Raw genomic sequence first — 27,243 nt, forward strand, 5'->3', positions numbered from 1 at the left:
AGTTTAATATCCCTGTCTGCTTGAGGCTGATTGGCGGGGTCCGACTCCCAGGACTCCCGCCAATCACCTGTTTTGAAGAGGCCGCAGCGCTCGTACGAGAGCTGGTGCTTCCCCTTCATTCCGGTCACTTCATTCCGGTCACTTGCTCACATTGTGAATCCGTGTCGGCGATTCACAGTGTGAGCGAGTAAGTGAAATGAAGGGGAAGCAGCTGTCGTACCAGCGCTGCGGCCCCTTCGAAACAGGTGATTGGCGGGTCCCGAGAGATGGACCCTCACCCATCAGCTATTGATGGCCTATCCTGAGGATAGGCCATCAATGTTTATGGACTGGACAATCCCTATAGGCCTACGATGTTGCAGGCTTAGAGGGCCCATGAGACAGGATCACAGATTGTGTGATGCTGTCTGCTGGGCCCTGTATCTAAGCCAATCACATAGTTGGCTTAGATACAAGGACCATGTGTGATCCTGTCTGCTGGGCCCTGTATCTAAGCATCTTACATAAGCACATGGTAGGCTTAGATACATGGCCCATGTGTGATCCTGTTTGCTGGGCCCTGTATCAAAGCATCTTACATAAGCACATGGTAGGCTTAGATACATGGTCCATGTGTGATCCTGTCTGCTGGGCCCTGTATCTAAGCATCTTACATAAGCACATGGTAGGCTTAGATACATGGCCCATGTGTGATCCCGTCTGCTGGGCCCTGTATCAAAGCATCTTACATAAGCACATGGTAGGCTTAGATACATGGCCCATGTGTGATCCTGTCTGATGGGCCCTGTATATAAGCCTACCACATGCACTGTATAAGATTACTGTCTGTTGGACCCTGTATCTAAGCCTGCCTTGACAGACAGTATCACACATGGGCCCTGCAACTAAGCATACCACATGTGTTACTAATCGTTTTTGTTGTGTTTGTGCTTTTTTACAAGTTCGGTCGTTGGACTATATCAGATTCGAGGACTACTTCGATGACGGCATTTTTATCATCAATAAAATGGTTAATGAGGGTTGTCTCGGTGGTTTTTATTTCAATAAAATATTTTTTCTATGTCTTTGTTTGTTTTTTAAACTTTATTACTACCGCCTTAGTAATGGCCGCCGGCTGATTGACAGCATCCATTACTAAGGCGAGGCTTAGTGTTAGCCGGTACAGAGGTTATCACTAACCCCCATTATTACCCTGGTACTCACCGCCACCAGGGGTGTCGGGAAAAGCCGGGTACGATCCAGTACCTGACCATCTGTAGTGATTGTGGGGCAATGGGGAGGCCGCAGGCTGGTATTATTATGCTGGGAAAGGCCAAAAACTGTGGCCCTTCCCCCCTGGTTATGTTAACCTGCTGCTGCTTTCTTGTATCTGGCTGGTTAGGAAAAATGGGGGGGACCCCACCAGATACAACAGCAGCAGCCTAGCATTACCTGGGGGGGGGGGAGGGTCACTGTTTTTGGCCTTTCCCAGGCTGATATTACCAGCTTGTGGCTGACCCAGTACCCGACCATCACTACAGATGGTCGGGTACTGGTTCGTAGCCGGCTCTTCCCAGTACCACTGGTGGCGGTGGGTACCGGGGTAATGGGGGTTAGTGTTAGCCTCAGAAATGGATGTTGTCAATCAGCCAGCAGCTATTAATAAGGCGGTAATAATAAAGTTTAAAAAAATACAAGGACATAGAAAAAATATTTTATTGAAATAAAAAAACCAACACAACCCTCATTAACCATTTTATTGAGAATAAAAAAAAACGCTGTCATTGAAGTAGTCCTTGAATCCGACGTAGTCCAACAACCGAACCTGTAAAATAACACAAACACACAAAAATAATTAGAAACATAAAAAAACAAAACAATTCTTATACTTACCTTTTCTGGGTCCAGGGCTGGAACCGCAATGTCAGCGAGCTGGTCCCTATATCTAATCCTATCATGTGTGATACTGTCTGCTGAGCCACTGTATCTAATCCTATCATGTGTGATACTGTCTGTTGAGCTACTGTATCTAATCCTATAATGTGTGATACTGTCTGTTGAGCTACTGTATCTAATCCTATCATGTGTGATACTGTGCTGAGCCACTGTATCTAATCCTATCCATAGTTTATAGGGTCTTAGTGCTATAGATATGCTGTCTCCTATACACACATACACACACACACACACACACACACACACATACACACACACACACACACACACACACATATTCAGGGGCACAGTGTATAGTACTATTATATTCAGGAGTACAGTGTTTAGTACTATTATATTCAAGAGCGCAGTGTATAGTACTATTATATTCAGGAGTACAGTGTTTAGTACTATTATATTCAAGAGCGCAGTGTATAGTACTATTATATTCAGGAGTACATTGTATAGTACTATTATATTCAGGAGTACAGTGTATAGTACTATTATATTCAGGAGCACAGTGTATAGTAATATTATATTCAGGAGTACAGTGTATAGTATTATTATATTCAGGAGTGCAGTGTATAGTACTATTATATTCAGGGGCGCAGTGTATAATACTATTATATTCAGGAGCACAGTGTATAGTAATATTATATTCAGGAGTACAGTGTATAATATTATTATATTCAGGAGTGCAGTGTATAGTACTATTATATTCAGGGGCGCAGTGTATAATACTATTATATTCAGGAGTACAGTGTATAGTACTACGGTATTATATTCATTGTATGATACTATTATATTTAGAAGCAGAGAGTGTGGCATCATGAGAATTTTATCTTCGTTTACAGGTGCGGAAATGTTGGAAAAGTGAGGAGCCGAAGACATCTGAGCTGAGAACTGCATAAATGGGCCATGCCCGAGAGAAGTCATCATAGAGGTCTGGACCGGATGGAGAAGAAAAGAGAAAAAGAACGAAAAAGAATCTGAGACATCACCTGTGAGTCACTCAATGTAAATGTTTATTCTCCCTGTGACTGATCAGTACTGTAGTCACTGTATGATCTGCAGCGAGATGACGGATGGTAGCATTCTTTTCTTGTTAAACAGCCACTCCCAGCATATTCTAACCATTGTTCAGGCTATACTGGGAGTTGTCGTTTTATGTAGTACAAATTTATACAGCAGGGGTTAAACTGAATTTGCAAATTATCTCTGTACTGAACTGTATTTGTTCTGGTGCTGTATATATGTACTGAGCTTCGTTCTGGTGCTGTATGTATATACTGAGCTTGGTTCTGGAGTTGTATATATGTACTGAGCTTGGTTCTGGCGTTGTATATATGTACTGAGCTTGGTTCTGGGGATGTATATACAGTATGTACTGAGCTTCGTTCTGGAGTTGTATATATGTACTGAGCTTAGTTATGGCGTTGTATATATGTACTGAGCTTGGTTCTGGCGTTGTATATATGTACTGAGCTTGGTTCTGGGGATGCATATGTGTACTGAGCTTGGTTCTGGGGATGTATATATGTACTGAGCTTGGTCCTGGGGATGTATATATGTACGGAGCTTTGTTCTGGTGCTGTATTTATGTACCGAGCTTTTTTCTGGGGCTGTATTTATGTACTGAGCTTTGTTCTAGTGCTGTATATATGTACTGAGCTTGGTTCTGGTGTATATATGTACAGAGCTTGGTTCTGGGGCTGTATATATGTGCTGAGCTTGGTTCTGGGTCTGTATATATTTACCTTGTCTTAAGGTAAAAGTATATGTCAAATCTACTTTTACCTTAAGAGAAGGTAAATATATACAGTAAAAACTAAACCCAAAAAACCATGCAGGAATCTCACGTTTTTCCAATTCACCCATTATATGGTACTTTACATGGTGCCAATAAAAACGATAACTCCTCCCGCAAAAAAAGAATCCTTCACACACCACTCCATTGACGTAAAAATAAAAAAGTTATAAATCTCCTAACCACTTCAGTGTCTCAAAGTATTCTGCTTTCTCTCTTCCGTATGGCTCATTCTGCTTTTACAGCTAAATTAAAACCGTGCCAGATCTGTGGCCGCCTAAACAGCAATCTTCAAGTATATACGGTACAGCGTCTTCGGAGTTCGTGGGGGGGGGCAAAGACCTGAAAAAGTGCCCGGGGCCCATGGTACCCTTAATCCGTCCCTGAATACAGTACATATAACACAGGTAGATAGTAGTACGGTACAGTAAATATATTACAGATAGAAAGCAGTACAGAACATGTATTGCACTTATCTATTTGCATTGCTGCTAAGTGTGTGTGCGCGGTGATTCACGACGCAAGTGCATAGTAAAGATAGGTTTTCTTTTTTTTTTACACACTTTAAAATAACTAATAATTCAATTAGTTCAGCAAATACACAAATGTTCTCAGTAAAGCTGGGTTTAGAAGTTAGAGAGCATGCAGTATATATACAAAAATCAACCTTATACGTCAGCCATGCAATACCTGCTCAATTTGTAAGCTTTGCTATTCTTTTTTTTCTCTAACATTGGGAATCTTCCCCCATTTGTCAGTTCTTACTCATTTGCACCAGTCTGCTCCTCAGAATACTCTTCGACACATACACTGCACACATGTCACGCCACCTTCAAAATCCACATTACTTACTGCAATGTACCTAGTTGTATTAGTCTTCATCATCACTGGCACAGTCACTCTTTCTGTCAAAATATATGCTTGTATACATATACCACTCATACCAACTTACTTGCCCCATAATTTATCACTTACTCTGCCGGTTTAAGCCATGTACTTTTATTTTCCTGTCAACTCATGATCATTCACCATCCCTTGTTCATTTTTATGAAATCTTTTCACTTTTCCTCATCCAAACAACCATCTTTCAACATGCCTGCCTTTTTAAACATTTTTTCACAGTTGGTCATAGAGTCCTTGCCCGCCCTGTTTGTCACAATTTCTTTGGCTGTATACCATAGGTTCCCCCTGTCACTCGGATTTCTGAGTTCCCCATTATCAGGACTTAACTGCAGAACTCCTTGTGGTACTACTGGTACTATTGCCTACGGATATCCAACCTTTCTGTCACCTATGGACAGTCTGTCACCTACGGACAGTTGTGTCACCTACGGACACCTGTATCAACCAACCGCCACTTGTAGTACCGCTGCTAGGTCAGTGGCCTGTGACTCTCAGCGCTGCTCGGTCAGTGGTCTGTGACTCTCAGCTCTATCACCTAGGGACAGTTGTGTCACCCACGAATACCTGTGTCACCTACGGACACTTGTAGTAACTCTGAGTCAGTGGTCTGCGACACTTGCAGAGTCAGGCGTTTCTGACACTCAGCCGCTGAGTCGGACTTGACATACCTGGCACTCAGCTCTTACTCAACTCAAACATTCCTTTGATCCTTAACAATTTGACACAACAAACAAATAATAAACAAATAATAAATGAAATTACCAACAACAGACCTATGTCAATACAACACAAATCCAGCAGCCACCATTTCATTGCAGGTTTATTTTACAAAGCCTTGATCTTCATTACCCTCCCACATAGCATAAGGCACCACACTCAATGGACACACTACCGGACCTTTGAAATTAGGTTTCTTCATCAGTACAAGTTTTTTTCAACTGCCTAAGTTGTAATCCCTGAATAACATCAAAAACATTTACAAGTAAATTACAACTCCTCTCAACCCTCCGCTCAGTCACTGCAACCTAGTCATACTTCTTACTACTCCTACCATTTACACTTTTGACAATATCTTTTCATGCCTTCATACCATGAACTAATTTACACTACATCTTCAATAATCCATCACAAAAATAGTTTTCAACATACATCTAGACAAGTGACTGCATTCGGGAGATTGTTTCATCACAACAGCTAATTCAAGGTCTCAACAATACATGAGTGAAATGGTTTTGTAAGAATAAATTTCTTACTTGCCAGCCGGTTTTATTGTTCCACTGATGCATCGATGCCTGACAGCTATCAGACGATTAATCTCCCGGGTTTCAGCACCAAAAACTGTTGATGCAAACATATATTAGACTGAAGGTTTGATGGGAGTGTCAATGGACACCCGTCAGTACACTTGCCCAGATCCAAATCCATTAGTTGTATTGCTATAACAAAGAGAAGTAAGACACAAAGAAACACGCTTTGTATACCCAAAAATCCTTCTCTGGTTTATTGATAGAATGCAATTACAATAGTATCAAAGGGGAGTAGGCTTGAGCGCAGCCAATCACTTTCAAATGGGACGTTGGCTCTAGCTCAGTCAACCACGTACAAATGGGACGTTGGCTCTAGCTCAGCCTATCACGTACAAATGGGACGTTGGCTCTGTCTCAGCCAATGATGGGCAAGTAAGGCATCTTATGGAACTTACTTGCAAATCGAGAGCTTCTCACAAAAATAATGAGAAAGATAAGATTTCCACATAACAACCTTCAGCAGCAAGGCCAACACGTACATTCTCCTAGAAGACCCAGATAAAAAAGATAAACATAGCTTAGAATGTTTAACCTTATGAGTGTCCAGACAATCCCAGGATAAATTTAATTTTACAAAGAAGCAGATGATTCTTCAAAACATAAAATGGATTCTTCATACAAGATGGAGCCATATAACCACACTTACAAAATGGAGTCACATAAGCATATTTTTCTCACTTTCACACACAGATCCAGAGTAGTACAGTACATATAGCAAAGGTAAATATCCACACTGTACATGTAGTACAGGTAGATAGCAATACAGTACATGTAATACAGTTAGAGAACAGTGCAGTACATGTAGTACAGGTAGATAGCAGTACAGTACATGTAACACAGACACAGAGTAGTACACCACATGTAGCACAGTACATAGCAGTACAGTACATGTAGTACAGGTAGATAGTAATACAGTGCATGTAGTACATGTAGAGAGCAGTACAGTATATGTAGTACAGGTACAAAGCAATGCACTACATATAACACAGGAAGAAAGCAGTACAGAACATAGTACAGGTAGACAGCAGTACAGAACAAGAAGTACAGTTAGGGGGAAGTACAATACATGTAGTACAGGGAGAAAACGCTTCAGTAAATGTAGTACAGGTAGTGAGCAATACATTTAGTACAGGTAAAGAGCAGTACAATACATGTAGTGCAGGTAGAGAGCAGTGCATATAGCACAGGTAGAGAGCAATACATGTTACACAGGTAGAGAGCAGAACAGTACCTGTAGTACAGGTACTGTAGAAGGCAGTACAGTACATGTAGTACAGGTAAAAATCCATATAGTACATGTAGTACAGGTAGACAGCAGTACATTTAGTACATGTAGAAAGCAATACACGTAGTACAGGTAGGGAGCAGTACAGTACATGTAGTACAGGTAAAAAGCAGTTTAGTACAATAATACTGGTATAGGGCAATACACTACATGTAGTACAAGTATAGAGCAGTATAGTACATGTAGTAACGGCAAAGAACAGCACATGTACTACAAGTAGAAAGCAGTACAGTACATGGAGTACAGATACAGAGTAGTATAGTACATATAGTACCGGTAGAGAATTTCTACAGTACATGTTATGCAGGTATAAGTAGCAGTACAGTACATGTAGTACAGGTAGAGAGCAGTACATTACATGTAGTACAGACAGAGAGCAGAACAGTACATGTAGCATAGCACAGGTAGATAGCAGTACAGTACATGTAGTAGAGGTAGAGAGCAGTCCAGTCTATGTATCACAAATAGATAGCAGTATACTAAATGTAGCATAGGTAGATAGCAGTACATTACATGTAGTATAGTAAGATAGCAATACAGAACATGTAGTACTGTTAGAGAGCAGTACAGTACATGTAGTACAGCTAAATAGCGGTACAGTACATGCAGCACAGATACAGAGTAGTACAGTACATGTAGCACAGGTACATAGCAGTACAGTACATGTATTACAGGTAGATAACAAAACTGTATATGTAGTAAAGGTAGAGAGCAGTACAGAATATGTAGCACAGGTAGTTAGCAGTGCAATACACGTAGCACAGGTATATAGCAATACAGTACATGTAGTACAAATAGAGAGCAGTACAATACATGTAGTACAGGTAGATAGCAGTACAGTACATGTAATACAGGTAGATAGCAGTACAATACATGTAATACAGATAGATAGCAGTACAGTACATGTAGTACAGGCAGATATAAGTACAGTATATGTAGTACAGGTTGATAGCAGTGCAGTACATGTAGTACAGATAGAGAGCAGTACAATACATGTAATACAGGTAGAGAGCAGTACAGTACATGTAGTACAGGCAGAGAGCAGTACAGTACATGTAATGCAGGTAGATAGCAGTACAGTACATATTGCACAAATAGAGAGCAGTATAGTACATGTAGTACAGGTAGATAGAAGTACAGTACATGTAGTACAGGTAGATAGCAGTACAGTACATGTAGTACAGGTAGAGTGCAGTACAGTACATGTAGTACAGGTAGATAGCAGTACAATACATGTAATACAGGTAGGGTGCAGTACAGTACATATAGTACAGATAGAGAGCAGTACAATATATGTAATACAGGTAGATAGCAGTACAGTATGTGTAGCACAAATAGAGTGCAGTACAGTACATGTAGTACAGGTAGGGAGCAGTACAATACATGTAGTACAGGTAGATAGCCGTACAATACATGTAATACAGGTAGAGTGCAGTACTGTACATAAATTCCCTCTTTTAATGGCTTCCTACGAATCACATGCCCTGCAGATCAACACTGTCTGTGGCCCAGGTAAGTTTAAAATATTCTAACTAAAGTTATTGTAACCTGAGGGACTACTTCAGTTTAAATGATAGAGTAGTACGGAGTAATTGTCAGAAAGTGAAAATAGCATGCAGCATTTTAACCCCTTCCCGCTCCAGGACGTACTATTAGGTGATGCTGAGCGCATCGTTCGCGCTCAGTTATCTAATAGTACACCCTGGGAATAACCGCTATTCCGCTCACCCCTCCGGTCACATTTATGAGCTGTGACAACTGCTGTCACGTACAGCAGTTGTCACAGCTCCTACCCCAGGGACCGTTCGCAGTGGTGCCCGCCGATTAACCCCTTAGAAGCCGCGATTAATAGCGATTAATACAAATTTTAACATTATAAAAGTAAAAATACACCTTTTTCCCTTATCAGTCCTTTATTATGAAAAAAATAATTTGTTGGTCAGGCCGCATCCGTAACGGTCTTACCAACAAAAGTACTTTTATTATCCCGCGTGGTGAACGCCGTAAAAGAAAATAATAATAAACTGTACCAAAATCACAATATTCTGGTCACTTCACCTCTCATAAAAAGGAATTGAAAGAGATCAAAAAGTCGCATGTTCCCAATGGTACTGATCAAAACTACAGTTCGTTGCGCAAAAAAACAAGCCCTCACATGGCTTTCTTGATGGAAAAATAAAAACGTTATGACACTAAGAATAAGGCTACACAATAAGTAAATGATTTTTACAAAAAAGTATTTTATTGTGCAAACAGACATAAAAAACCTATAAACATATGGTATCGCCGTAATCATTTTGCCACGCAGAATAAAGTAAATATGTCATTTATAGTGCATGGTGAACGCTGTAAAAAAATTGAATAAAAAACAATAGTACAATTGCTGTTTTTTAGTCACCACGCCTCTTAAAAAATAGAATAAAAACTGATCAAAAAGTCGCATGCCCCCCATGAAAACTACAATGAATTCCTCAAGGGGTGTAGTTTCCAAAATGGGGTCACTTTTAAGGGGTTTCCCCTGTACTGGTACCTCAGAAGCTTTGCAAAGGTGACATGGCGCCCAGAAACCAATCCAACAAATACATGCTACATGCTAATAGCGCTCCTGCCTTCCGGCCGTTTGTCCAACCAGCAGTTTATGACCACATATGGGGTATTGCCGTAATCGGGAAAAATTGCTTTTCAAATGTTGGGGCACTTTTTCTCCTTTATTCCTTGTAAAAAATAAAAATGTGCACGTTTTATCATAAAAATATGTGATGCTCAATTTCACAACCTAATTCCACAAAATGCAGCAATAATACCTCTGGGGCCTAAATGCTCACTATACCCCTCGATAATTTCCTTGAAGGGTGTAGTTTACTAAATGGAGTAACTTTTGAGGGGTTTCCACTGTTTTGGCACCAAAAGATAAAATATATTCTAATAAAAAGGAGTCCCCAAAATCCACTAGATGCTCCTTTGCTTCTGTATCCTGTGCTTCAGTCCATTACCACACTAGGGCTACATGTAGGATACCACCCCCGCCGTTCCCTTCAGTCTCTCGCGTCTGCACACTTCTCCATTTTCTCCTCTCTCTTCTATAGCATGAGTGCGCATTACCGATGCGTGCGCACTTTCTTGAGGGCACCATAGCAGCCGGTATGGCTGATACAGTGCTAGTTACACCGCTGGGTAAGGGGTAATGACGGCAACAAAACTTACCATCATTGAAGCGCTCGGTGGGGATTCTGCAAGAGAGTGATGCTGCTAAGAATGCTGTATAATAGCAGTCTCGGGAGCACGCACATATACCAAGCAGCATTGTAATTTTATTACAACGCCGCTTGCTGGTGAAGAGTGATAGAAACACACATATTTAGTTTTAAAAAAAAGAACATTTTAGATTGAAATTGATGAAATCAAAAATTATATTTGACTGACCAAAATTTTTTTTAGGGGAAAATTATTATTTATTAACCCTTTTAGGACACAGCCTGTTTTGGCCTTGTAGACACAGACGATTTTTTTCAAATCTGACATGTGTCACTTTATGTGGTAATAACTTGGGAATACTTTTACATATCCAAGCGATTCTGAGATCATTTTCTTGTGACCTATTGTACTTTAATTTTTTTTATCAAATTTGGTCGATAAATTCAATATATATTTGTGAAAAACATCACAATTTAGAGAAATGTTTTAAAAATTAGCATTTTTCTAAATTTTTATGTATCTACTAGTAAAACAGATAGTAATACCACACAAAATAGTTACCAGTTAACAGTTCCCATATGTCTACTTTATGTTTGCATAGTTTTTTGAACATCCTTTTATTTTTCCAGGACGTTACAAGGCTTAGAACTTTAGCAGTAATTTCTCACATTTTCAAGAAAATGTCAAAAGGCTATTTTTTCAGTGACCAGTTTAGTTCTGAAGTGGTTTTGAGGGCCTTATATATTAGAAAGTGCCCATAATCACCCCATTTTGAAACCTGCACCCCTCAAAGTATTCTAAACAGCATTCAGAAAGTATCTTAACCCTTTAAGCGTTTCACAGGAATTAAAGCAATGTGGAGGGGAAATTTACAAATTTCATTTTTTTTGCCAAAATTAATATTTGTAATCCATTTTTTTCTGTAACACAGAAGGTTTTACCAGAGAAACGGAACTCAATATTTATTGCCCAGATTCTTCTGTTTTTAGAAATATCCCACATGTGGTCCTAGTGTGCTAATGGACTGAAGCACAGGCCTCAGAAGCAAAGGAGCACCTAGAGGATTTCAGGGCCTCCTTTTTTTTAGATTATATTTTATTCACCATGTCAGGTTTGAAGAGGTCTTGTGGTGCCTAAACAGGGGAAACCCCCAAAAAGTGACACCATTTTGGAAACTACACCCCTCAAGGAATTGTTCTAGGGTTATAGTTAGCATTTTGTCCCCACAGTTTTTTTTGCAGAATTTAGTGGAATTAGTCTGTGAAGATGAAAATCAACTTTTTTTTTCCCGGAAAAACACACAGATTGTTTTCATTTCTACAAGCAACAAAGGAGAAAAAGCACCTCAACATTTGTAAAGCAATTTCTCCCGATTACGACAATACCTCATATGTGGTCATAAACTGATGTGTGGACCCACAGCAGGGCTCAGAAGCAAAGGAGCGCCTTTTGGATTTTGAAGCGCACATTTTGCTGGAATAGTTTTTGGTGCCATGTTTGCAATGCACTGAAGGGACCAAAACAGTGAAAACCCCCCAAAAGTGACCCCATTTTGGAAACTACACTCCTCGAGGAATTTTTTAAGGGGTATTGTTAGCATTTTGTCCCCAGAGGTTTTTTTTTGCAGAATTTAGTGGAATTAGTCTGTGAAGATGAAAATCTACCTTGTTTTGAAAAAAACATAGAATTTTTTCATTTTTACAAGGAATAAAGGAGAAAAAGCACCGCAACATTTGTAAAGCAATTTCTCCTGATTATGGCAAAACTCCATCTGTGGCAATAAACTGCTGTTTGGACCCACGGCAGGGCTCAGAAGGGAAGAAGTACCATTTGGAGCACAGATTTTGCTGGGAAGGCTTTCGGATGTCATGTCGCGTTTGCAGAGCTCCTAAGGTACCAGTATAGTGGAAACCCCTGAAAAGTTACCCCATTTTGGAAATTACATCACTCAAGGAATTTTTCTAGGGGTATAGTTAGCATTTTGACTCCCACAGGTTTTTTTTCTGAATTTATTGGAATTAGTCTGAAAATGAACATCTACATTTTCTCAGCAACAAACGTAGAAATTTTACTTTTTACAAGGAACAAAGGAGAAAAAACACCCAAACATTTGTAAAGCAATTTCTCCCGATAACGGAAATACCCTATATGTGTCAATAAACTGCTGTTTGAACCCATTGCAGGGCTCAGAAGGGAAGGAGAACCATTTAAAGCACAGATTTTGCTGGGAAGGTTTTCGGGTGCCATGTTGCGCTTTCAGAGCTCCTTAGGTACCAGTACAGTGGAAATACCCAAGATGTGACCCCATTTTGGAAACTGCACCCCTCAAAGAATTTATCTAGGGGTGTGATCACTTTTATGACCCCATATTTTTGGTATTGAATTTAGTAGAAAACTGGCATGAAAAATAAAATGTTACATTTTTCACAAATGCTCCATTTATAGGACAGATTTTTTCAGACACAGCATGTAAGTGAAGGAAGGCACCTCAATATTTATTGAGATTTTTCTTCTGAGTTTAGAAATACCCACAAAGTGGTCTAAATATGTTGTCTGGACACCTAGCAGTGCCTGGAAATGAGGGATCACCACATGGATTTTGAGGCCTTATTTTTATTTGGATGATTTTCAGCCACAAGCATAGGCCTAAAAAAATTGTGCAGATCATACACATTTGTTAGAGTATTAGGTATTCATCTCAGGGTATAATGATTTTTTTTAGAGTGTCCAATTTTAAAAATGGCTAAAAGACCAGAATGATAAAGGGAAGGGTGGGCGTTTTAAAAGTATAACATTTTTAATACAGGGAGGTGTGGTAGATGCGGAAGCAGTCCTTCATTCACAGTCCGGGTTTAGATGGGCAAGTATCACACTGATATGTGGATACCCCTTTTTGTGCAGACACGTCACCTTTTTTGTGTCCTGCTGCCCAGGAACAATTCGGCAAACATTACTTGGAGCAGTAGACGTTTCCCCCACCTCGTCTCCAAGTAAAATAAATGTTCATTTTCACTGGGTACTCCAAGTATGTACTCGGATGTCCAGCTTTCCTGGGTGCAGGAGGTCCCACACTGTCTTCCCTGTTGTGGACAGGATGGGGGGGGGGCAATTTGGGAGCTGTATTATCCTGCCCTTCCCCTCATAAATCCGGAAAGCGTGTGTGTATCCGGTCTCCGATTCACACAGCTTGTACATTTTTATCCCATACCTGGCGCGCTTATTTGGTAAATATTGGCAAAACTTCAGCCTGCCCTTGGAGTGCACTAGGGATTCATCTATGGAAATGTATTTTTGAGAGGTGTAGACTGATGAAAATTTTTGGGATAAAATGTTAATGAGGGGCCTAATTCTAAAACATCTATTGAAATTGAGATCATCCTGGGGGGGCATTGGGAGTTGTCACTAAAGTGCTGAAATTTATGGAGGGCCTCAAAGCGGGGTCTGGTCATAGTATTGCGGTATAGCGGACATTGATAGTGAATGTCCGTGGACCAGTAGGATGTCACTTCGTGCTTTAAAGTGAGACCCATGTTGAGGACTAACCCTCAATAATTGTGCATTTCTTCACAATTAGTCAGTTACCGCCGATTGGGCTGGGCATGAAAGGCGTTGGGGTGTTCCGAAATAAACTGCTGGGCTTAAATGTTGGTTCGATCAACCATGAGCTAGATCAAATTAACGGTCAAGAATAATTTGACAAATCCAATAATAAGCCACCCTTCTGTCTGTACGTGAATTCCTGCCGCAGCAGTAAATTCTGGGATTTGGTGGTTGTAATTGGTTGGGGTTGAACAATCACTGCTGGCTGTACCAGGGTCAGGCAGAATGGAAGTTTCAGGGTCAGGCAGAACCTGGGCACTAATCCTCCTGCGACTACGAGGTGGTTCCTCACTGTCACTGGAGGAGGAGGATGAGAGAAAGAACTGTGGTTCCTCACCGCTTGCTGAGTCTGTATCGGACGCGATCATGGCATACGCCTCTTCAGCGGTGTAAAGTCTCTGCCATTTTATGTGTGTGTGTGTATATATATATATATATATATATATATATATATATTCGTAGTATTTTAGTATTTACACACACGTACCTCAGAGAATGGTAACCAAGTATAACAAAGATTTTTTGTATTTTTTTTTTCGTTTTATCACATAAAACACTAACTAACGCTAACACTGAAACACTACGTTTTTGTTTTTTTTTTACATTTTTGTCAGGTAAAACACTAAATACTAACACTGACAAACAATTTTTTTGTGTTTTTTTTAATTTTTTATAACACTTAGTAAAACTTACTACACTTACTAACTGACACTGAGGCTGACTGACACGCTATTGACGCTGACTGACACGGACGCTACAGATTGACACTGACAACGGATTGATGCTGACTAACTGACGCTGACTGACACGACTGACTGACACGTGATGCGACTGACAGTAACAGATTTACGCTGACTGACACGGACGCTATGGAGTGACACTGACAACGAATTGACGCTGACTGACAACTGACGCTGACTGACTGACGCGACAAATTGACGTAGACGAGCTAGACATCTACCTAAAAATTAAATCAAATTATTATTTTTAGTGATCAAAAAAAAAAAAAACAGGAAAAAAAATCTCCCTTATACACAGTCCGGGTTTAGATGGGCAAGTATCACACTGATATGTGGATACCCCTTTTTGTGCAGACACGTCACCTTTTTTGTGTCCTGCTGCCCAGGAACAATTCGGCAAACATTACTTGGAGCAGTAGACGTTTCCCCCACCTCGTCTCCAAGTAAAATAAATGTTCATTTTCACTGGGTACTCCAAGTATGTACTCGGATGGCCAGCTTTCCTGGGTGCAGGAGGTCCCACACTGTCTTCCCTGTTGTGGACAGGATGGGGGGGGGCAATTTGGGAGCTGTATTATCCTGTCCTTCCCCTCATAAATACGGAAAGCGTGTGTGTATCCGGTCTCCGATTCACACAGCTTGTACATTTTTATCCCGTACCTGGCGCGCTTATTTGGTAAATATTTGCAAAACTTCAGCCTGCCCTTGGAGTGCACTAGAGTTTCACCTATGGAAATTTATTTTTGAGAGGTGTAGACTGATGAAAATTTTTTGGATAAAATGTTAATGAGGGGCCTAATTCTAAAACGTCTATTGAAATTGAGATCATCCTGGGGGGGTATTGGGAGTTGTCACTAAAGTGCTGAAATTTATGGAGGGCCTCAAAGCGGGGTCTGGTCATAGTATTGCGGTATAGCGGACATTGATAGTGAATGTCCGTGGACCAGTAGGATGTCACTTCGGACTTTAAAGTGAGACCCATGTTGAGGACTAACCCCCAATAATTGTGCATTTCTTCACAATTAGTCAGTTGCCACCGATTGGGCTGGGCATGAATGGAAGTTTCAGGGTCAGGCAGAACCTGGGCACTAATCCTCCTGCGACTACGAGGTGGTTCCTCACTGTCACTGGAGGAGGAGGATGAGAGAAAGAACTGTGGTTCCTCACCGCTTACTGAGTCTGTATCGGACGCGATCATGGCATACGCCATGATCAGGGGGACTTTTGTAACCATTCCCGGACTTAGCTACAAGTCCCGGGAATGGTTTTTAAAACTTTTACAGTAAAAACCATGTGATCGGTAGATCTGTACAGATCCACCGATCATATCGATCACCGGCATCGTAACCCATAAATCGGGGTCCATTGCCCGTGTTAGGGACAGCTTCTTTCCCGGTTCCCGGTAAACACAGTCACCGGCTGTGTACACCGGGAACAACTCAGTAACTATACGTCCTCGTGCGGGTAGGGTTTAATATGTAAAATATGAAATAATAAAAAAAATTTGGGTCAACTTGGGAATAACCCTTTAAGGCCCAAACTTAAAGAGGCTCTGTCACCACATTATAAGTGCCCTATCTCCTATATAAGGAGATGGGCGCTATAATGTAGGTGACAGTAATGCTTTTTATTTAAAAAAAACGATCTATTTTTACCACTTTATTAGCGATTTTAGATTTATGCTAATGAGTTGCTTAATGCCCAAGTGGGCGTATTTTTACTTTAGACCAAGTGGCCATTGTACAGAGGAGTGTATGACGCTGACCAATCAGCCTTATGCACTCCTTTCAATTTATTTTCACAGCAGAATCGCGTTCTTACTAGAACACGATGTGCTGCCACATACACAGACACTAACGTTAATCAAGTGTCCTGATAATGAATATACATGACCTCCAGCCTGGACGTCATGTGTATACAGAATGCTGACCCTTCTGAATCTTTTCTGTGAGATTTCCAGCAAGGGAAACAAAATCTCGTTTAGATCGTACTCTCGCGAGATTACGCGTGGCTTGCTGGAATCTCACAGAAAAGATTCAGAAGTGTCAGGTTTCTGAATACACATCACGTCCAGGCTGGAGGTCATGTATATTTATTATCAGGACACTTAAATAACGTTAATGTCTGTGTATGTGGCAGCACATCGTGTTCTATCTAGTAAGAACGCGATGCTGCTGTGTAAATGAATGGAGAGGAGTGTATGACGCTGACTAGTCACTGATTGGTCAGCATCATACACTCCTCTGTACAACGCCCACTTGGTCGTAAGTAAAAACACGCCCACTTGGGCATTAAGAAACTCATTAGCATAAAGCTAAAAATCGCTAATAAAGTGGTTTAAAATAGATTGTTTTTCTAAATAAAAAGCATTACTGTCACCTACATTATAGCGCCAATCTCCTTATGTAGGAGATAGAGCACTTATAATGTGGTGACAGAGCCTCTTTAAGGGGTTAATATCCAAAACTATGTGGCTGAAACTTTTTTTCTAGTATTATAGCCTCTGTCAGTGGCGTAGCAATAGGGGTCGCAGCGCTTCGCACCTGCGACCGGGCCCCCGTTGCCACACACCGCGCTAATACTAATTCTTTATGTGCTATGATGCCGGCACTTCCTGGTTACGGGCATGGCTCCTTTAGACGTCACAGTCACATGGTACACTCAGTTCCAGTCATTGTGGAAGAGCCGGTGCGGAAGAGCATTGAAGACTCCAGTTGAGCTACAGGGGGGGGGGGGTGCCTGTAATGTATGTCTGTGTATTGTACTGTCTGTGTTTGCAGTGGAGAGAGGAGAGGGGGGGCTTTAAATTACAGGTCCCCCTCTCCTCTCTCTACTGCAGACACAAACTGCACTATACAATACATTACAAACTGTGGGTCACGACCCCCTGGGGTGGTCGTGTGAAGAACTCCGGGGGTAGCGAACCACTCACCGTGGTCCCGGTTCCAACTGTATTTGCGTCCCCACGACGCAGATCCAGTTAAATTTAATGCTGGAGCAAGGAGCTGATGGCTCCTTCCTCCAGGATTCACTGTGCCGTGAGCCATTGGCGGCTCGGTGCAGACAGGCGCGATTAAGTGACGTCAGCGCGCCTGTCTGCGCTGAGTCACTCATAACACAGGGCAAAGGAGGAGAAGAATCTCCTCATCCACCCGTCGTGGGAACGGGGATAGGTAAGTAATTGTATTATTTTTCTATTATTATTATTCATATGGGGCATTATACTGTATAGGGGGTGCTGATATGGTGGAAACTATGAGGGGCATTATACTGTATGGGGTCTGCTATGGGGGCATTATACTGTATGGGGGGCTGATATGGCGGTCACTATGGGGGCATTACACTGTGGGGTGACAGGTATGGGGGCATTATACTGTATGGGGCTGATATGGGGGCAGCTATGGGGGCATTACACTGTGGGAAGACAGCTATGGGGCATTATACTGTGTGGGGCAGCTATGGTGGGCATTATACTGTGTGGGGGCAGCTATGAGGGACATTATACTGTATGGAGTTGTAATGGGAGCATTATATTGTATGTGGGCATGTATGGGGGCATTATACTGTTTTGGGCAGCTATGAGGAGCATTATACTGTATGGGGTCTGCTATGTGGGCATTATACTGTGTGAGGCAGCTATGGGGGCATTGTACTGTGTGTGGGGCAGCTATGGGGGGCATTATACTGTATGGGGAAGCTATGGGGGGGCATTATACTGTGTGGGGGCATTATGCAGTATGGGGAGCATTATACTGTGTGGGGGCAGCCATGGGAGCATTATACTGTATGGGGGCAGCTACGGGGAGCATAATACTGTGTAGGGGCGGCTATGGGGGCATTATATTATGTGGGCATCCATAGGGGCGGTTAAGCAAGGCGGCTGGGCATAGGCGCGGCAGGGGTCTTGTGGTGTTGGGGAGGGGTAGGGGGGCCCATGCTGAATTCTTGCACCAGGGCCCATGAGCTTTTAGCTACACCCCTGGCCTCTGTTAACAAGCCAAAAGATTAGGAAATTAATATAAGTATCATTTTGCCCTATTTATTAGTCAGGGAACATGACTGCTATGGAGCCAGTGATAGAAGTGTAATGCTGTCATAATGGCTACCTGCAGCTGCCACTTGGGGGAGTTCACTTCATGTTTATACAACTCTCATTGAGTTCAATACTAGCTATATAAATGAATATGCAATTTTTTTTGGCCTTAATGGTAAATTCAGGGAGCCAGAATGATGAAAACCAGAGCGTCTGTATACAGCTATATAATGAAAATAATTGCCACTGAATTTTGATTCTACAAAAAAAAGGGGGTCTCTTCAATAAAGTTGGATTATATTTGATTTCCTATGGAACTCTATGGTTACTTCGTACACCCGTTTGCATGGGACTGAAAGATGTACACAAGAAAACATTGCATATTAGGTACATTTAAAACAATATACACCACCAAGGAAAAACTGACTGCTGAAGATCTTTAAGAATAACGAGCACCTTTTACCTCTCATTTATTTTCTACTTTTCTAAAGGAAATTACTTTATAAAATGCGGTTTGTATTTTTTGCTGAAAACTTTAATTACAAAGGATCATTAAACTTTAATTTGACATAACTATTAACATTGACGTAGGAACAAAAAACTGTTATTCTGCACGCTATTAAATTGTCCTGAAGATTTATCACAATTTGTAAAATTACTGTACTATACTGCAGACTGGAATTGTTTCCACACAAATGTGGTTTAATGACATGAAAAAAAAACAACCATAATTTGGCACAGAAAACAAATTTTTATTACTATTAATTTAACTAACAGTGTAAAGTAAAGATAACAGACCAGGCAGTAAAAGAAGAACTAGCTCCAAGCTAGAAGCAATTTCCAATCTTGATGTACAGGGTGGGCCATTTATTTGGATACACCTAAATAAAATGGGAATGGTTGGTGATATTAACTTCCTGTTTATGGCACATTAATATATGGGAGGGGGGAAACTTTTCAAGCTGGGTGTTGACCATGGCGGCCATTTTGAAGTCGGCCATTTTGTATCCAACTTTAGTTTTTTCAATGGGAAGAGGGTCATGTGACACGTCAAACTTATCAAGAATTTCACAGGAAAAACAATGGTGTGCTTGGTTTTAACGTTACTTTATTTTTTCATGAGTTATTTACAAGTTTCTGACCACTTATAAAATGTGTTCAAAGTGCTGCCCATTGTGTTGGATTGTCAATGGAACCCTCTTCTCCCACTCTTCACACACTGATAGCAACACCGCAGAAGAAATGCCTCCAGATCTGACCCCCTTAGATTTTTATCTTTGGGGTCATCTGAAGGCAATTGTCTATGCTGTGAAGATACGAGATGTGCAGCAACAGAAACTACGGATACTGGAAGCCTGTGCTAGCATTTCTTCTGCGGTGTTGCTATCAGTGTGTGAAGAGTGGGAGAATAGGGTTGCATTGACAATCCAACACAATGGGCAGCACTTTGAACACATTTTATAAGTGGTCAGAAACTTGTAAATAACTCATGAAAGAATAAAGTAACGTTAAAACCAAGCACACATTGTTTTTCTTGTGAAATTCTCGATCAGTTTGATGTGTCACATGACCCTCTTCCCATTGAAAAAACTAAAGTTGGATACAAAATGGCCAACTTCAAAATGGCCACCATGGTCAACACCCAGCTTGAAAAGTTTCCCCCCTCCTATATACTAATGTGCCACAAACAGGAAGTTAATATCACCAACCATTCCCATTTTATTTAGGTGTATCCATATAAATGGCCCACCCTGTACTTAATCAGTCAAAAATAAAACAGGAAAACATCTTTTAGAGTACTTAATTTTTAGATGTATTAATAGAAATTGTAAATTGCAGAATTTGATCAATTCATATTTATTGAGAAATTGTTTAAAAAAATATATAAGCAGTATTTTATCAAAAGGTTAGATTGCTATGAAGTTGCAGGGCAGCAAAGCCTGGCAGAGTGCCTCAGGATTTTATATGATTTTATATGTCAAAACTCAAGCATGTATATAATAGTGGTGTTATTTTGTGAAATAGGCCATTGTCAATGGTAGCGAGGGTACCTGACTAAACTCCATGTTGTATATTAATGACCCAATAAAGAGAAGAAAAGGACTCATAGATAGCGGATTCTTATATAGGTATGGGTTTTAAAAAAATATATATATATACTCATCCTGGAAATGTCTAGGGCCACACCCTATTGGCAAGAGGAATTGTAACACCCAGTCAACAATGAATAGCGGCATCTGAGATCTTGAAAACCGTGAGGAATTTATATAGAAAGTATATTGGAAAATTGTATAACTTTACATTATACAAAAATTAAGGGAATAACCCTTTAAGGTGCATAAAACTGCATAAAAAAGTAAAAACCAATGTTAGGCTATGTTCACACGGGGTCTTTTGCCGAGTTTTTTGACGCGGAAACCGTGTCGCAAAACTCGGCAGAAACGGCCCGAGAACGCCTCCCATTGATTTCAATGGGAGGCGTCGGCGTCTTTTTCCCGCGAGCAGTAAAACTGCCTCGCGGGGAAAAGAAGCGACATGCCCTATCTTCGGGCGCTTCCGCCTCCGACCTCCCATTGACTTCAATGGGAGGCAGGAGAAAGCGTGTTTTCTGCCCGCGGCGCTCAATGGCCGCGGGCGAAAAACGGCGCGATAATTGCTATTCACACGGAGTATTTTGGGGGAGGAATATCTGCCTCAAAATTCCGTTTGGAGCTTTGAGGCAGATATTCCTCCCCCAAAATACTCCGTGTGAACATAGCCTAAAAATAGTTATTTTTTGCAAGTTTCTGCTATTGAGAGCAAGCAAAATGTTTGTATCTCAAAATGCTTCCTAAAAAGTAAAAGCTATTCTGAAAAATAAGGTATTTGAAAAGTACATAAGCTGGAGGGCTCAGAAAGACCAAAATTAGCTTGGAAAATAATAGGTTTATATATTAGAGTGGATTTACATACTGAAGATATTGTTGCAGAAATCTCTGCGTCTGAAATGACTTCCTTTCATCTGAATGGGGTTGATTCGGCAGCAGGTGCATGGATTTCTGCAAGTCCCAATCCGATAAATAGAACTGATATTCAGAAGCAGAAATGTCTGCAACAAATCTGCCGCATGTGAATTCACCCTTAGGGTATGTTCACACGGCAGCGTCCGTAACGGCTGAAATTACGGTACTGTTTTCAGGAGAAAACAGCCCCGTAATTTCAGCCGTAATGGCATGTTGAGGCGCTATTTCGCTGCGTCCATTACGGACGTAAATGGAGCTTTTTTTCCATGGAGTCAATGGAAAACGGCTCCATTTATGTCTGAAGAATTGACAGGCACTTCTTTGACGCGGGCGTCTTTTTTACGCCCCGCCTTTTGACAGCGGGGCGTAAAAAAAATTACCGTGTGCACAGAACATCGTAAGACCCATTCTAATGAATGGGCAGATGTTTGCCAACGCTATCGAGGTGCATTTTTGCACGTAAATCGAGGCGTAAAACGCCCGAATTACGTCCGTAAATAAGCCGTGTGAACATATCCTTACAATGTTTTGTTTAATTAAACCATAAAATGTGAGAACCAATATATGTTTAGCCTTTTGTCTATGGACCTGCTATTTTTGCGTTTTTTCCTATTTACAGTTCTACAAAAGCTAACAATATATTTTTTTGCAACTTTTTCTTTTTTTGCTTTTAATAAAGAGATACGGAAAAAATGCGGCTGTCATATAGTTTTTTTCATGAACCCAACTTTGTTTAATATCATTTTCCCAAGCTACCGTATAAAACTGGAGGCATTTGTGCACATTTTGGACATACTTTTTCTATATGAGGCTACAGTGAGGAAAGAAAACACTAAAATATTTACTTGAATAGCTCTACATTTCATGTTCCATTATACATAGAAGTCGCCCTTCTCTGTGAATGGCTATTTAAGAATAGAGATGAGCGAACCGGGACAACCGAACCCGGTTTCGGTCCGAACTTCCGGAAAAGTTCGGTTCGCAGCGAATCCGAACTTCACCGGGTTCGGCCGAACCCGTTTTGACCGAACCCGGTCAAAAACATTATACAAATCGGCAGCCACTTATCTCTATCAATCACTGATAGAGAAAAGAGGCTGCTGATTAAAAATAAAATAAAAAGCATTTCATACGTACCCGGTCGTTGTCTGTGTGACGAGTCCCTCTTCTTCCTCCAGTCCGACCTTTTCTGACGCGGCAGCCTGTGATTGGCTGCAGAGGCCTCTGCAGCCTGTGATTGGCTGCAGAGGCAGCGGCAGCCTGTGATTGGCTGCAGCGCTCACATGGGCTGCATCGTCATCAAGGAATGTCGGGCCGGATGTCGAGAGGGACGCGTCACCATGGCAACGGCCAGGAGACCGGACTGGAGGAAGCAGGGAGTTCCCGGTAAGTATGAACGTCTTTTTTTTTACAGGTACTGTGATCGGTAGTCACTGTCCAGGGTACTGAAACAGTTACTGCCGATCAGTTAACTCTTTCAGCACCCTGGACAGTGACTATTTAGGGTATGTGCACACACACTAATTACGTCCGTAATTGACGGACGTATTTCGGCCGCAAGTACCGGACCGAACACAGTGCAGGGAGCCGGGCTCCTAGCATCATAGTTATGTACGATGCTAGGAGTCCCTGCCTCTCTGCAGGACAACTGTCCCGTACTGTAATCATGTTTTCAGTACGGGACAGTAGTTCCACGGAGAGGCAGGGACTCCTAGCATCGTACATAAATATGATGCTAGGAGCCCGGCTCCCTGCACTGTGTTCGGTCCGGTACTTGCGGCCGAAATACGTCCGTCAATTACGGACGTAATTAGTGTGTGTGCACATACACTTACTGACGTCGCCTAGCAACACTGCCGTAATGACGGGTGCACACATGTAGCCACCCGTCATTACGGGGCCTCATGCACACGACCATTAAAACACCCGTTATCACGGGTCGTAATTACGACCCGAAATAGTGGGCCCATAGACTTCTGTTAGCCACGGGTACCTTCCCGTTTTCTCACGGGAAGGTGCCCGTGCCGTTAAAAAGATAGAACATGTTCTATTTTTTTATTTTACGGGCCGTGCTCGTAATTACGAGCACGGCCGGCCGGCCACGGGCAGCAGGCCGCTTTTGCGAACCGTGCTGTCATTATAATTATAGCAGCACGGCCCGTAAAATAGAAAAATAGAACATGTTCTATTTTTTTAACGGCACGGGCACCTTCCCGTGAGAAAACGGAAAGGTACCCGTGGGTAACAGAAGTCTATGAGCCCGTTATTGCGGGTCGTAATTACGACCCGCAATAACGGGTGTTTTTACGGTCGTGTGCATAATGGGAGCACGGCTCGGAAAAACGAACGGCTGCCCGTGCTCATCTCCTGAAATACTCTGTGCTGCCTTAAACTCTGGACAGGTCAGGATCCTGTTTCTTTTAAATGCTGCTAGGGAACCCGCTCGATCCACTATATAAGGCTATGCTACAGTGCAGCATTTAAAAGAAACAGGATCCTGACCTGTCCACAGAGTTTAAGGCAGCACAGAGTATTTCAGGAGATGAGCGTGCAGATTCAGTGCTGCTGTGAACTCTGCTCTTACCATTACGTAGCTCTCAGTCTGTTACCTCTCCTCCACTCCTGTCCTCAAGAACACCTTCACATGATTGGCAAGTCACCACGTAATGGTAAGAGCAGAGTTCACAGCAGCACAGAGTATTTCAGGAGATGAGCGTGCGGATCTTGTGCGTGGTGGTGACTTGCCAATCATGTGAACGTGTTATAGAGGACAGAAGGGGAGGAGATGTAACAGACTGAGCTACGTAATGGTAAGAACAGAGTTCACAGCAGCACAGAGTATTTCAGGAGAGGAGCGTGCAGATTCAGTGCTGCTGTGAACTCTGCTCTTACCATTACGTAGCTCAGTCTGTTACCTCTCCTCCACTCCTGTCCTCAATAACACCTTCACATGATTGGCAAGTCACCACCCCGCACAAGATCCGCACGCTCATCTCCTGAAATACTCTGTGCTGCTGCGAACTCTGCTCTTACCATTACGTGGTGACTTGCCATCATGTGAAGGTGTTCTGGAGGACAGGAGTGGAGGAGAGGTAACAGACTGAGAGCTACGTAATGGTAAGAGCAGAGTTCACAGCAGCACTGAATCTGCACGCTCATCTCCTGAAATACTCTGTGCTGCCTTAAACTCTATGGACAGGTCAGGATCCTGTTTCTTTTAAATGCTGCACTGTAGCGCAGCCTTATATAGTGGATCGAGCGGGTTCCCCAGCAGCATTTAAAAGAAACCGTGTTTGTGTATGTGTGTGTTTGTGTATATATGTGTGTTTGGGTATGTGACTTTGTCTGTTTTTGTTTTTATATGTGTGTTTGTGTATATGTGTGTGTGTGTATATATGGGTGTGTTTGTGTATATGTGTTTGTGTATATGTTTGTGTATATATGGGTGTATTTGTGTATATGTTTGTGTGTAGATGTTTGTGTGTGTTTTTGTATATGTGTGTGTTTGTGTATATGGGTGTGTGTTTGTGTGTGTATGTGTGTTTTTGTTTGTATATGTGTTTGTGTATATGTGTTCGTGTATGTGTGTGTATAACTGTGTGTGTGTGTGTGTGTGTTTGGATATGTGTGTTTTTGTTTGTATATGTGTGAGTTCGTGTATATGTGTGTGTGTGTGTGTTTGTCTGTTTGTGTGTGTGTGTGTATATCTTGTTGTGTTTGTGTATATGTGTGTGTTTGTGTATGGTTGTTTGTTTGTGTGTGCGTGTATATATGTGTGTAGGCGAGTAGAAGTATTGGTATTGTTCACATTGATAACTGTTTTTTTTATGTTGTTGCAGATTTTGATGTACCGATTGGACTACATCTTCGATTCGTTGGACTACTGCGTAGATCTACGTTTTTTCAAATTTTAATAAAATGGTTAACGAGGGTTTTGTTGGGGATTTCTTATTTCAATAAAAAAGAATTGTCTTTGTGTTTTTTTTTTAAACTTTATTAGTGCCTAGATAATGGCAGTTGGCTGATTGACAGCATCCATTATTAAGGCGGTACTTAGTGTTAGCCGGTGCAGAGGCTAGCACTAACCACCCATTATTACCCCGGTACCCACCACCACCAGGGGTGCCGTGAAGAGCTTGGTACGATCCAGTACTCGACCATCTGTTGTGATGGTCGGGTACTGGGGCGGCCGTAGGCTGGTATTATGAGGCTGGGAAGGGCCAAAATCAGTGGACCTTCCCACCCTTGTAATGCTAGGCTGCTGCTGCTGTGTTGTATCGGGCTGGTTATAAAAATGGGGGGGACCCCCACGTCGTTTTTTTTTTGAATTTAACAAATTTAGCAATAGACGGGTCCCCCACATTTTTAATAACCAGCCATATACAAGGCCGCAGCAGTCTGGCATTACATGGGTGGGAAGGGCCACTGGTTTTGTCCATTCCCAGGCTAATAAAACTGTGTTGTATGTGGCTGGTTATGATAAATTGGGTGGAACCCCATGTCTTTTTTAAAAAAAAAATGTAAATAAATAAATAATTAAAAAAAAATGACGTGGGGTCCCCCCCACTTTTATAACCAGCCAGATACAACACAGCAGCAGCAGCCTAGCATTACAAGGGTGGGAAGGTCCACTGTTTTTGGCCCTTCCCAGCCTCATAATACCAGCCTGCGGCCGCCCCAGAGCCCGACCATCACAACAGATGGTCGGGTACTGGATCGTACCTGGCTCTTCCCGGCACCCCTGGTGGTGGTGGGTACCGGGGTAATAATGGTGGTTAGTGTTAGCCTCTGCACCGGCTAACACTAAGCCTCGCCTTAGTAATGGATGTTGTCACTCAGACAGCGGCCATTACTAAAGTGGTAGTAATAAAATTTGAAAAGAAAAAGACAAAGATATAGATAAAATATTTTATTGAAATAAAGCACCCCCAACACAACCCTCATTAACCATTTTATTGTAGAAAAAAAAAACGTCATCTAAGTAGTCCTCGAAACCGACGTAGTCCAAACACCAAACCTGTAAAAAAAAAAAAAAAATGAAATAAAACATGTCGTAGGCTTAGATTCAGTTTAATGTGTGATACTGACTGTTATACCATATATAGAAGCCTGCCGTGAAGTTGACTTAGATACAGGGCGCCAGCAGACAGTATCATACATGGCCATACATACATATATACAAACATACATACAAGCATGCACATATATACATGCAAATATACATACATGCAAACATACACACATATATACATGCAAACTATCATACATACGTACATACATGCATACACACACACATGAAAACATACATACATACAAACAAACATGCAAAGATACATACATACATATATACAAGCATGCACAAATATACATGCAAACATAAATACATGCAAACATAATTACATACATGCACATATATATAAACATACATGCAAACATACATGCAAAAATAAAAACATG

General features: G+C 41.6%; 1 protein-coding gene across 1 annotated transcript in view; it reads right to left on the reverse strand.

The window, feature by feature from the left end:
* Positions 1 to 6,020: 6,020 nt before the first annotated feature.
* The window catches only part of LOC142674893 (uncharacterized), a 67,652-nt gene continuing 46,429 nt past the window's right edge, over positions 6,021 to 27,243 (reverse strand). The window contains exons 4-5 of the mRNA XM_075847227.1: positions 6,327 to 6,416; positions 6,021 to 6,060 (exon numbers count right to left, since the gene is read on the reverse strand). Of these exons, the coding sequence (XP_075703342.1) occupies positions 6,021 to 6,060; positions 6,327 to 6,416 (130 nt within the window). The remainder of the gene's footprint in view (positions 6,061 to 6,326; positions 6,417 to 27,243) is intronic.

This window comes from Rhinoderma darwinii, chromosome 1 (genome assembly GCF_050947455.1).
Source record: "Rhinoderma darwinii isolate aRhiDar2 chromosome 1, aRhiDar2.hap1, whole genome shotgun sequence".
Classification (NCBI taxonomy): Eukaryota; Metazoa; Chordata; class Amphibia; order Anura; family Rhinodermatidae; genus Rhinoderma; species Rhinoderma darwinii.